The 11,673-nt window shown below is 41.4% G+C and overlaps 1 protein-coding gene across 2 annotated transcripts; it reads right to left on the reverse strand.

Moving 5' to 3' along the window:
* Positions 1–440: 440 nt before the first annotated feature.
* cysltr2b (cysteinyl leukotriene receptor 2b) lies at positions 441–9,733 on the reverse strand. 2 transcript variants are annotated; one of them, XM_076282283.1, is made up of 3 exons: positions 9,565–9,733; positions 9,203–9,274; positions 441–2,458 (listed from the first exon to the last, which is right to left on the reverse strand). In XM_076282283.1, the coding sequence occupies exon 3, from the start codon at positions 2,449–2,451 to the stop codon at positions 1,414–1,416; it is 1,038 nt and encodes a 345-aa protein (XP_076138398.1). In that variant the 5' UTR covers positions 2,452–2,458; positions 9,203–9,274; positions 9,565–9,733; the 3' UTR covers positions 441–1,413. The 2 variants fall into 2 exon arrangements, with proteins under 2 accessions (XP_076138398.1, XP_076138397.1); XM_076282282.1 differs by lacking the exons at positions 9,203–9,274; positions 9,565–9,733 and adding an exon at positions 3,468–4,606.
* Positions 9,734–11,673: the final 1,940 nt, after the last annotated feature.

The following is an 11,673-nucleotide window of genomic DNA, read 5'->3' on the forward strand; positions in this document are numbered from 1 at the left end:
ATGGGAATTTAACATAGGGCTGTCAATACTTATGACCCCTGTATTTTAAGGAAGAACATTTATTTATTTATGATACATTATTCATTCACTAAGAAAATTGGTGTCCTTAAAGGTTAGATATTTCCTCATATTTCACTTAAGCATTAAGATCAATTTCCAAAAGATGATTTTATATTCCTCTTTTCAGTCAACTTTAGCATGGGTGCCAACACTTTTGGCCATCACTGTATATATATATATATATATATATATATATATATATATATATATATATATATATGTACAGTATACTGTATGTATATATAGAGACAAGTATGAATACAGACATTGTATATATTGTATCCATTATATTAATACTTATAATTATAATACATACAAAGAAGCTAGACGTCATTATGCTGCGTTCCTTTGTCTAAATACCACGCCAGTGAATTCATACAGAAATGAAGACGACATTTAGTTTAATAAACAAAAACATGTTATCTCTGGAAGCTCTTTTGAAGCTAACTGTTGACTAGCAGGTAAATTTGACTGTAATCCTTGAAGTAGCCACTTCATGAGTTTCAAGAGTAATGCCGTAAGTGCCGTAATAGCCTGCAGAATAAAATCTCAGTGTAAAAAAGCCTTGTGATTCATATACATAAGAATAGATTGTCTATTAGCCATTTGTGTAATGATGGGCCTACATGTATATCAATAGGCCAGAAGTCCAAATAGTTGCATGGAAGTTAATTGGTGAGATTGTGGAGCATTTTTGACAGTTATTTGTAAAGCTGCAACAAACAACAACTCAATAATAATAAATGAAATATATGTTTTACTAATTAAGTAAGTGTAATACAAAGCATACAATTATTTGCTAGTGAAAAAAGTATTGGAACTTCTATGAGACATTTAATTGAACAGCATTTTTTGAAAACATGTACAATGTATCAACAGTTGGACAATAATAACTGGCTGTTCAAATAAAGTGCATGGGACCTTAAAAGTCTTATCTGTGTAGGGCACTAAAATGTGCCTCTTGGAACAAATCCCAGATACACTCAGAGATAACGACTTAAGCCCTAACAGGTAGGCTATACCAGGCACATAACTGAAGCATTCCATTCGCATAGCGTCTGCTGCGCTGCAACAATTAGCCTAAACTATAATCAGTGGAATTATCGTGTCCCTGCCGAAGTGTACTGCTACTGCCTTGGTCAGGGCCATGCTGTAAAGACTCGTATAGACAGTTGTAATAAAATATCTTCAATTTTTAAACCGAGGGAAATGGTTTGGATGGAAATGGAAAATATCAGTTTCTGCTGCACCAACTGTCAGACCTGCCTCAACCTGAGAGGCATTCAACCAAGCAGATTTTCTAAATGCCTTGGGAGGGCATTTCATGTCTTGATATCTTTGTTTCAACAAACTTCATCTTTGAGTGCTTAACAGTTGTATATCTGTTTTTGCATTTGCAACATTAGCAGTATTCCTCTGTGCGCTGTTCATTTTAATTTGTTTTCGACTTTTTTTTCGCCAGAATTTCCGGAAATTCTCTCCAACGAAAATGTACAGGAGTGGATCCAGACAGCTGTTTGCCGAGGCCAGACAGTGTGTGATGACTGCAGCTTTACGTGCTGCTACTATGTATCCACACGAGCCCCTGGTTCCATTTGTGCACAGATCCCATTCTGCCTGCAAAAAGATGGACCGTGCCACATGGTAGGGCAGAAAACAGGCCAGGAAGATGACAAGCACAATGACGGCGAGGTAACATGACTTTTTGTATAGTTGCCTTTGAGTTTTCATAATGTTTTGCTTCAAGAGGCGTTGCACCACAAATGTGTAACATACAAGGATGACCAAAAAGGGAATGAGGAAACCAAGCAACAATGCCCCATAGTTCATGATGATAATGGTGTTCAATAAGCCTACCGCTGGTTCCACAAGCTCCAGGCATTTCACCTTCCCCTCACCTTGATTTGTGCCACCAAAGAGGTTCGGAATGGATGCCAAGGACACCAACACCCATATGGAGAGACACACTAGCCAGGTATAGCGATAATGCTGCTGGCGTACGTAGGTAAAGGGTTTGGTGATGGCAACATAGCGAATCACACTGAGAACCATGAGGAAGTAGACGCTTCCATACATGTTGACATAGAGGACATAGGACATGATGCGACAGGTGACATCCCCAAAGACCCAGTTTGAGTCGTTGATGTAGTATGAGGCTCGAAAGGGCAGCGAGCAGATCAACATGAGGTCAGACACAGTGAGGTTCACCATGAACAGGTTGATCGATGAGAGAGTTTTCTCTGCTCTCCACATCTTAAGGAAGACACACAGTGATATTAAGTTAGCTATGAGTCCGATGATGAAGATGAGCAGGTATGCTGTTGGGTAAACATTGCGCTTGAAGTCGCTGATGGAACAGTTCTGTCCATCTCCAATGCAGGACCGGTTCATGGTTGACCTATTCAGAACAATGAGAAAAAAACATTACAACAAGGAAAACATACAGTAGAGGAAAGCATACTAAAGATCAAAATGAATCTGAATGCAGAGGGCTTGTGCATGGGTTAATTTGAGTCAGACGTCATATATTGTGAGATGTTTTGGAAATCGTTTGAACTGCCTGTAATGCTGAGTAATGTCATGATATGATGCATCATTTATGACCGGTGTGTTGTTGTTGTAGTGTATAATTTGTCTTTGAAGAGATTTTCAGAGGCTGATTCTTAGTACAGAACAGGAAACTGACTTTAAAAAATAGGTCAAGCACCTAACAGAAAATACTGACCTTTTATTCTGAATATAACTAACATTTCCTCATACAGAGTGTTAGAGAGTTCAAAGATACAGCACGCACATCAAAAAACGAAAAACAAAAAAAAATACTGGGTGCTGGACAGAAAAGCAGATGCAAAGATAAAAAATGCTAAGGAGCAGATTCTGGTGTGCGGACTCATCGTTCTTATCTCATACAGGGTGTTGAAAATCCCTTCACTCTGATCAGTAGGTTCACAGCAATCCAGAAATATTTTGATTTCCTCAACCTGCACAAGTTTCTTGCATTTTTTATCTTATCTCACCAGTTTGACAATGCACAACAATTTTCAGTTCTATTCTTCTCAGTCTAAATGTTAGCCTACTTAAAAGAGTCGCAGAAATGTGTCTCAGCCCAAACAAGGTACGATTGAAAGTGAAATTCAGTAATCACAGGCTGTCACTGAGAAATCAACTCGACAACAGCATACAAAGCTATGTTTCTTGCCAGGCATTGGAATGGAAATAGCAATGGAAATAGCTTTGTCAAGTCAAGTCAAGTCAAGTTTTTCTGTATATGCATAAACAAAAGCAAACAGTAATAGCAAATAAAAGCATAGAAGGGCAACAGTCAAAAAGGTCAAAATACATGATCCACCTCACATTCAACATACAGCCAAGTCCCTATTTGACAATATCGAGGAAAGTGTACTCACCTTTTAAAGAAGAGAAAACTGTGTAAATGTTATTGTCAAGTTCTTTTCAAAGGAAATCTCTTTTCAGAGTGTGAGAATGGGAACAAGAGTAAGAGTGTGTTCACCAGCGACAGACCAAGTAGGAGGATGGTAGAATCATTGCTGTCTCATGTGCTGAGGGGCGGACTTGATTGTTTTTATGGTGCTGTGTCCGTCCCACAGCCTGGCGGTTCCTCTTGTTACACAGCCTCATTCCTCTCATGTTAAATACGCATAAGCAACAACTAGACTTAGAACAGGTTTGATTGTTGACATGCCTTGATTTCATTTCGATGCCTTCCTGAACATTTAGAAGTGAAGGCTATAGCCAAATTGGCAGTTATCCCAGAAATTTCTAAATAAAATCATGCCGCAACACATAAACAGCAAAAACAGACATAAACCACAACATAAACAGTCTGGCATGGTTAAGACCTCTAAACCTCTCCTAACTGGTATAAGGGTTCATTTGAGCATGTTTTACACAGCATCTGCTTAATATCTAGTGCTCAAATAAGCCATGCCTATACAAACTAGGTTTGATTCTTAAGCATGCCAGACAGACCTACTGTAGGTAGGACGTGTACAGACACTTCACTGGAATGAAACACAGAAGTGGGTTTGCCTACAGTAATGTAAGCGTAGCTTACCTTAAATGGACATTGTGATGTGTGTGGAAAAACTCATGATAAGAGGGTCTAGATTTTCAGATAGGACATGTACAACCCAAATTCTGAAAAAATTGGGACACTTTGTAAAATGTGAAAAAAAAAGAATGCTATGATTTACAAATCATGTCAACCCTATATTTAAATGAGAATAGTTCAACACAACATATTACAAATTGGGACGTGCATTTTTGCATCTGTTGCTTCACCTCTTCATTATGACCGCTGCGCAGCGAAGCAGTACTTTTGTGCGCAGTACTTTTGTGTCAACGATTCCCGGGACACTGAAAGACCGGGATGCACGAAACTTGGTGGGCATGTAGCCCCACAAGGATGACACGTTGTTCCGTCGCCCCGAAAAGAGGGTAGGGCGGACACAGTTTTCTGTGAATATGTCATGAACCGTAGGACCTAGGAGGACCACATTTGTTTTGTATGTTAGTCTCAAGGGGCCATGTCGAAAACTTTTTTCAACCTTCAAATCGCTACTCAACCCTCAGATGCCTCCTCCTCCATCCAGCCTTACTGCAGATACCCTCGCCTCATTTTTTACAAACAAAGTGGCGGCAATCAGCGGTCAATTCTCTACATGCCCACTCAACGCATCGGACTCAGATACCGCACTCCTACAACCTCTAGGGACTGCTAGATCATCTTTTTCAGCATTCACGCCTCTCTCCGAGAATGAAGTATCTAGACTCCTGACATGCAGCCGTCCTACCACATGCTCGCTGGACCCTATACCTACAAGCCTACTTCAGTCCATCAGCCCGACCATCGCACCAGCTATCACACACGTGATCAATGCATCGCTAACCTCCGGCACATTTCCAACAGCGTTCAAAACGGCCCGGGTAACACCGTTACTTAAGAAAGCTTCTCTCAACCCTGCTCAAGTCGAGAACTACCGCCCTGTCTCACTCCTGCCTTTCTTATCCAAAGGCATTGAACGAGCAGTCTCCAAACAGGTCTCTGACTTCCTTTCACAGAACAACCTTCTGGATCCAAATCAGTCTGGGTTCAAAAGCGGCCACTCTACCGAAACGGCTCTGCTGTCTGTAACAGAAGCCTTAAAAGAAGCCAGGGCGACCGCTCGGTCATCAGTACTCATTCTGCTTGACTTATCGGCTGCCTTTGACACGGTTAATCACCGCATCCTTCTCTCTATACTCGCTAACATGGGAATCTCCGGTTCTGCTCTCTCCTGGTTTGAATCCTACCTCACAGGACGCTCGTTTAACGTATCATGGCTTGGTCAGCTATCTGCACCTCACCATCTCACCACAGGGGTCCCCCAGGGCTCAGTACTGGGCCCCCTTCTCTTTGCTATCTACACCACCTCCTTGGGACAGATTATCCGTTCGCATGGCTTCTCATACCACTGCTATGCAGACGACACACAGCTCTATCTGTCCTTTCCACCTGATGACCCCTTGGTTTCAGCACGGATCTCGGATTGCCTCTCAGACATAGCTACATGGATGAAGGCACACCACCTCCAGCTGAACCTCTCAAAGACTGAACTGCTGGTCCTCCCAGCTAAACCTACCATACACCACGACATCAACATCAAATTTGACTCTCTGTCTGTTTCACCTACCAGGACTGCAAGAAATCTAGGAGTTGTTCTCGACAACCAACTAAACTTCTCAGATCATGTTGCCTCAGTCGCCCGGTCATGCCGTTTCGCACTCTACAATATACGGAAAATCAGGACTTACTTAACTCAAGATGCCACCCAACTTCTGGTTCAGGCAATAGTCATCTCACGACTCGACTACTGCAACGCCCTCCTGACAGGTCTCCCAGCCTGCGCAGTGAAACCACTTCAGATGATCCAGAACGCGGCAGCGCGCCTGGTCTACAACCAACCCAAGAGGGCACATGTTACCCCGCTACTCATCCAGCTACATTGGCTACCTATGGCGGCCCGCATCAAATTCAAGGCTCTAACGCTTGCCTACAAAGTAGTCTCCGGTTCTGCTCCCACCTACTTGAATGCCTTCATACAGACATACGCTACCTCCAGACCGCTGCGCTCCTCAGACGAACGACGTCTAGCTCTACCTCCGGTACGCTCAGGCCAATCAAAACTTTTCTCATCTGTTGTTCCTCGCTGGTGGAACACACTGCCAGTTCCTACAAGGGCAGGGACATCCCTCTCCATTTTCAAAAAACTCCTGAAGACCCAGCTCTTTAGAGAACATCTCCTCTCATAGCAACACTTACAACAAGTCTTGCTGATCCTAGCACTCACCAGCCGTCTTAAACTGACACGTAACTGTTAAAAACAGCACTCACTGATGCACTTATTCTTACTGTACTCTAATGTTTTTTTAAATTGTCCTAATATTGTTGAGAATTGCTCTAAACTTAAACTGTTTACCATGTTGTTAGTCGCTTTGGCTAAAAATGCGTCAGCCAAATGTAATGTAATGTAATGTAATGTCAACCCATCCCATAACCACTCATTTGATGTATAGCGCCACCTAGTTAAAAATGAAAAAGCAGAAATTATGTGTTGTACTCGCAGGTATCTCTGGCTGCACGGTGGTGGTCAAAACTACACCGAATTGGAGGTGTAGGATCATTATGACACCCTCTGAATGCATGCCAAGTTTTGTAGAATTCAGTTCATGCGAGGCCACTAGGGCTGGGACAACGCGTCGACGTAATCGATGACGTCGACGCAAAATATGAGCGTCGATTCGTCAAGCATAACGTGTGCTGCTAAATATTTTTAATTTTACACCTTCAGTGTTTTCCATACGTTGACTAATCTGTGGCTGGGCACCACGAAATCAAAACCGGCCACCACACATTGATGTTCTATGTTGTAGGCCTGCTATTTAAATTAAAGATAAGATAAAATAATTTCATTGAGCTGCACTTTTTACTCACACAGCCTTTCCTCGCCCCGCCCGCTCTCTCTCGTAACGAGCCCGCTGCTCCTCCTCTGCATTTGCATTTAACAAAATATTCACGATTGTTGAAGGATTGTTGTTGCCACATAAGCACTGCATAGAACCATAGACAGTAAAAGAAATAGAACACAGTGGGCTAAATTGCTATTAAAACCGCTTAGCATCGTGACCATGCTGCGCAAATTTGTTCAAAACCGCTGCATTAAAGTTAAAGTAAACTCTGCTAAGGTCTTATCACAACATAGTACATTGAGGAGACTAAACGAAGTTAAGTTACAGCAGTGGTCCCCAAACTACGGCCCGCCACCTCATTTTGGGTGGCCCCCCAAAACATGTCCGTGGTATATAGCATCTGGCCCGCAGGGGAGTACGACATCGTCAAACTATAACATCCGTAATTTCCCCCATTCATTATCTATGGCGGGTCTTAACAGTACACGTGTAATACTTTTTGTCCACTGGTGGTTGTCTTGGCGCTGTTTCGTGTTTACCATCGAAAACGGAATGAAATGTAGGCCTACCTGTAACTGTAAGAGGCCTATTGCTGACTGCATCAGTGCTCAAAGTATTCTAAAAGTTTATCAATTCATTGTTAATAACTAACTAACTTCTATTCAAGTCATATTTCTGGGACTTCCTGGGATAACTATTTCTATTTTTTATTCACTCGGTCAAATGTTCATCCAAATTCACAATTCACAAAGTTCTCATCAGGTGAGTGAAAGTTAGAATGGTGGTCATTCCAGATGTTTTTGCCAGCACTTCATAAAACTCATAGTTTGAGAACTTTAAATCATTTGTAGGATATTGCTTGTTCACAACTTGAGCTGTTTATGCAAAGACAGAGTTCAGAGTTTATTTTAAATAAGATATACTTTTGGGACTCCCTGCTAATACTTTTGGGAATGCTAAAGTCTTTTTATTAGTATTCATTTCATTTCATTTGAGCTACATTTTACATGGCATGATGGCAATATAAACACAGCTAACAATGGTATTAAATTGCAGTAGCCTATGATTAAATGTAATGGAATATTCAACTAAGGTAGATTGTTGTTGTTCACAACACTAAACTATTTATGGTTACTGATGTACTCCGAGTCTCTGGCCCTCTCTTAGTGCCAGGCATAGTGAGCTGGCCCTCAGAAGAAAAAGTTTGGGGACCACTGAGTTAAAGTATGCAATCAAGCAGTAGCCCTATCTCAAAGCTAACGTTAGAATACTGTTTGGATGTCAAGTTTAGCATGCTTACTTGCAGCTGCTTGTATTACTCATGCAGGGCTCATTTTATTGACTCTGTTTGCAAAATCCCGATGGAAATGGAAAAGTGTTTTCCAAGACTCAAAAGTGCTTGTCCAAAGCAGAAGTACGAACTGTTATTTGAACTAACTACGTTATGAATTGCATCCACACATCAGCAGCCTTTTAACTGTGTTAATGTTAATTGCAAGGATTCCCACACGAACGTCTTAAAATGACAGGCACTCAATTAGACATAGCCTACTGAACTTTATTGAATGCTACCTCTGACTAAGAATGCATTACTTTGCACTTTTAGTTACTTGCACTTCAGTCTTTTATTTTGGAATCTTAAGAGCAAGAGAACACTTTTGACTGAGAGAACAGCTATCTATACAAATTGAACACTTTTGGCTGAAGAGAACAGCTATCTATCAAGGAGCATATTAAAGAAAAATGCCACCAAGTGCTAAACACTGAAATTTACACTCCAGTTAGTGCCCACTGACGGGTCTTTTTGGTGGCAAAATCCTTGATGAGGTCCTTAAAGTCCAGTTTTCTTGCCAACTGACTTTCAATGGAGAGAAGGGCAAGGCTATCCTGACTCATTGTTGATCTCAGGTAGTTTTTAACCAGTTTCAGCTTGAGCCTTATGGATGTGACTGAACATGCTTTAATATTTAAATATTCTGTGTAAAATTTCCTCAAATTTCATTTTTCATTTGCTTCATAAAAACATAAGAACATTTTATTTTTGTGGCAAAAAAATGGTCTATTCTAATTAGACTAGACTACAGTGAAAGACAGAGCATGACGGTGTTGCTAAATATACATTGCAGTATAGCCTTTTGGTGTGATTTCATTTTAAACTATAGGCTAGGCTCACCTTGTCTCAAGTCCACATCAGATGGTGAGAGGTCTGCTGCTGCTGCATCACCCTCTGTGACAGTTTCTGAAACTGAGTGTAATGCGTTTCACAAGTTAGCTTTGCTACTAATTTGACAGCCTTTCCTCATGAACCTATATAACATTGAGCCTACTAAGTTAAGCTATTAGCTCATAATAATTTTTGAATTAGTAGGCTATTGAAATGTTGTGGTAGGCTATAAATCAGGCATCATGTTATTTCTAATTTTGTGTTAATGCTGTTTTAGCACTGATAATCGCGGATTCGCGGTGGTATTGAAATGTTTTGTAACCTTCAGGAGTTCATTTCATTTAAGACTATTGCTTTCACATTGGGCTCACCTTTCTTGGGAAAGAAGGCTGTTAACACTTGTTTTCCCTCATTTCTTTTTTTCTCCCTTTCTTGCCTCTCTTCTTTTCTGGGAACCGGATTTAGCTTTCTTAGAGCTTTCTTAGACTTAGACATCTTCACACCGTGACCGTCTACATTGCCGCTTCGGCAGAATGAACGTTACTTCAAAAATGCGCTTAGCAGGGGAAGGCGGACTGAACCGTTTCGTGCAAGGGAGAGGGTGCCTGCCCTCAAACAATGTTGGCTTGGACACAATTTAATACATCAATCAACTAATGCATTTACCCGAAATATTTGCATCTATATTAGTTAAAAACATTTATTAAGATCTTTAAATTAAGGAAATTATTTATTATTAAAGGAACCGTATGCAAGAAATGTAATTCAATTAATCATAAAATTGCCCTGATTTGTCACTAGACATTAGGAAATCATGCTAATTTCAAATACTTATATCACTGACAACAGTAGTCCGGCCAGGATATCGTCATTTAAAAAAGTGAAGTTGCAGCCCTCAACTGATGTTGATGTTTACATATTTGTGTTTTAGCCTGATCCGCCACCCTCCACCTATCTAGTAATCACAAAGTCAGTAGTGTTTCGGCATCTGGGTGGCCAGCTCTGCTCTCGTTACCACATCTGCGGTGTACACCGCTCTACAGTATTTTGAAAGTGATTGTAGTATCAGTTTTGGCCAAAATCCTACATACGGTTCCTTTAAGGAAAATAAAATTCAACTCCTTAGGGGCCCTCCCCCCACTTGGGGCCCGGGTAATTTATTCCCACTTGTCCCCCCACTACGACGCCCTTGTCGTCACATGCTGCATCCATGGCTGCTATCAGGGCCATTTGCACATGTGGACTCCAGTCATAAACCTTCCACCTCCAGGCAGAGAAAAACTCCTCTATTGGATTGAGGAAGGGGGAGTAGGGAGGGAGATATTCGACCAGCATCCTGTCATGTGCTGCAAACCACTGTCTGACCAGATGTGATTGGTGAAAACGGACATTGTCCCACACATACATGTTGAGTTGGCCTCCACCCCTCTCATTCTCAGGGATTATGTCCCTGTAAAGAGTGTCCAAAAAAGTCAGCAGATGTTGTGTATTATATGGACCAAGAAGGGGGATATGGGTGAGGACGCCATTGTCTGAGATGGCTGCACACATTGTAATATTCTCTCCACGTTGGCCTGGAACATCAGTGGTTGCTCTCTGTCCAATGCGATTTCTTCCACGTCTTCTACCTTTGGCCAGATTGAAACCCGCCTCATCAACATATATGAATGTGTGCAGTGGTTCCCTGGCTTCCAGCTCCAGTACACGCTTTATGGAGAGCGAGAGAGAGAGGGAGAAATGTAACAACTTTTCCTGTGTAACATACTGTAATGCATTTTGGAAAACATATTGTACAGTATGTACTGTGAATACATATACAGAATTGCTAGTGTACTGCATGAAACTACACAAAGTTTACAGTGCTGAACATTACAGTATACATAGAAGACATGTTTTACCTGTACATACTGGTGACGGATCTCTTTTACTCGTTCACTGTTCCGTTCAAATGGCACCTTGTACATTTGTTTCATGCGCATTTCATTTCTCTTGAGCACTCTGTCAATTGTTCCAATTGACACAGATTCAATATTGCGAAATACATTGTTATCCTCTATGACAGCGCTTTGAATTTCTCTCAACCTTATTGCATTGTTTGCAATCACCATTGCACAAATGGCTTCCTCTTGCTGTGGGGTAAAAAGGGGCCCTCTTCCACCTCTGCGAGGTTGTCTTTCAATCCTATGTGGTGCAGAGTAAAATTACAGTAATGTACAGTAAACATGAGATACAGTATTACAGTATGAGATGTTGGATTACTGTCCAATACTATACATACCTATTCTCCCTACGAAATGTTTGGATGATTAAACTCACAGTGGTTCTTCCAACATTTGGTAGCACCCTCCGACCAGCCTCAGCCATTGTGAGGCCGTGATTGACAACATGGTCCACAAGAGTAGCCCTAATTTCATTAGGAATATGCCTATGTATTTGGCCTCTTCTCCCTCTTCCCCTGTTTTGCACCCTTCCTCTTCCAC

Source organism: Alosa pseudoharengus, unplaced genomic scaffold (genome assembly GCF_046254945.1).
Source record: "Alosa pseudoharengus isolate Yale_2024_CS ecotype anadromous, Long Island Sound unplaced genomic scaffold, YU_APseudo_1.1 YU_APseudo_1.1_scf_13, whole genome shotgun sequence".
Lineage (NCBI taxonomy): Eukaryota > Metazoa > Chordata > Actinopteri > Clupeiformes > Clupeidae > Alosa > Alosa pseudoharengus.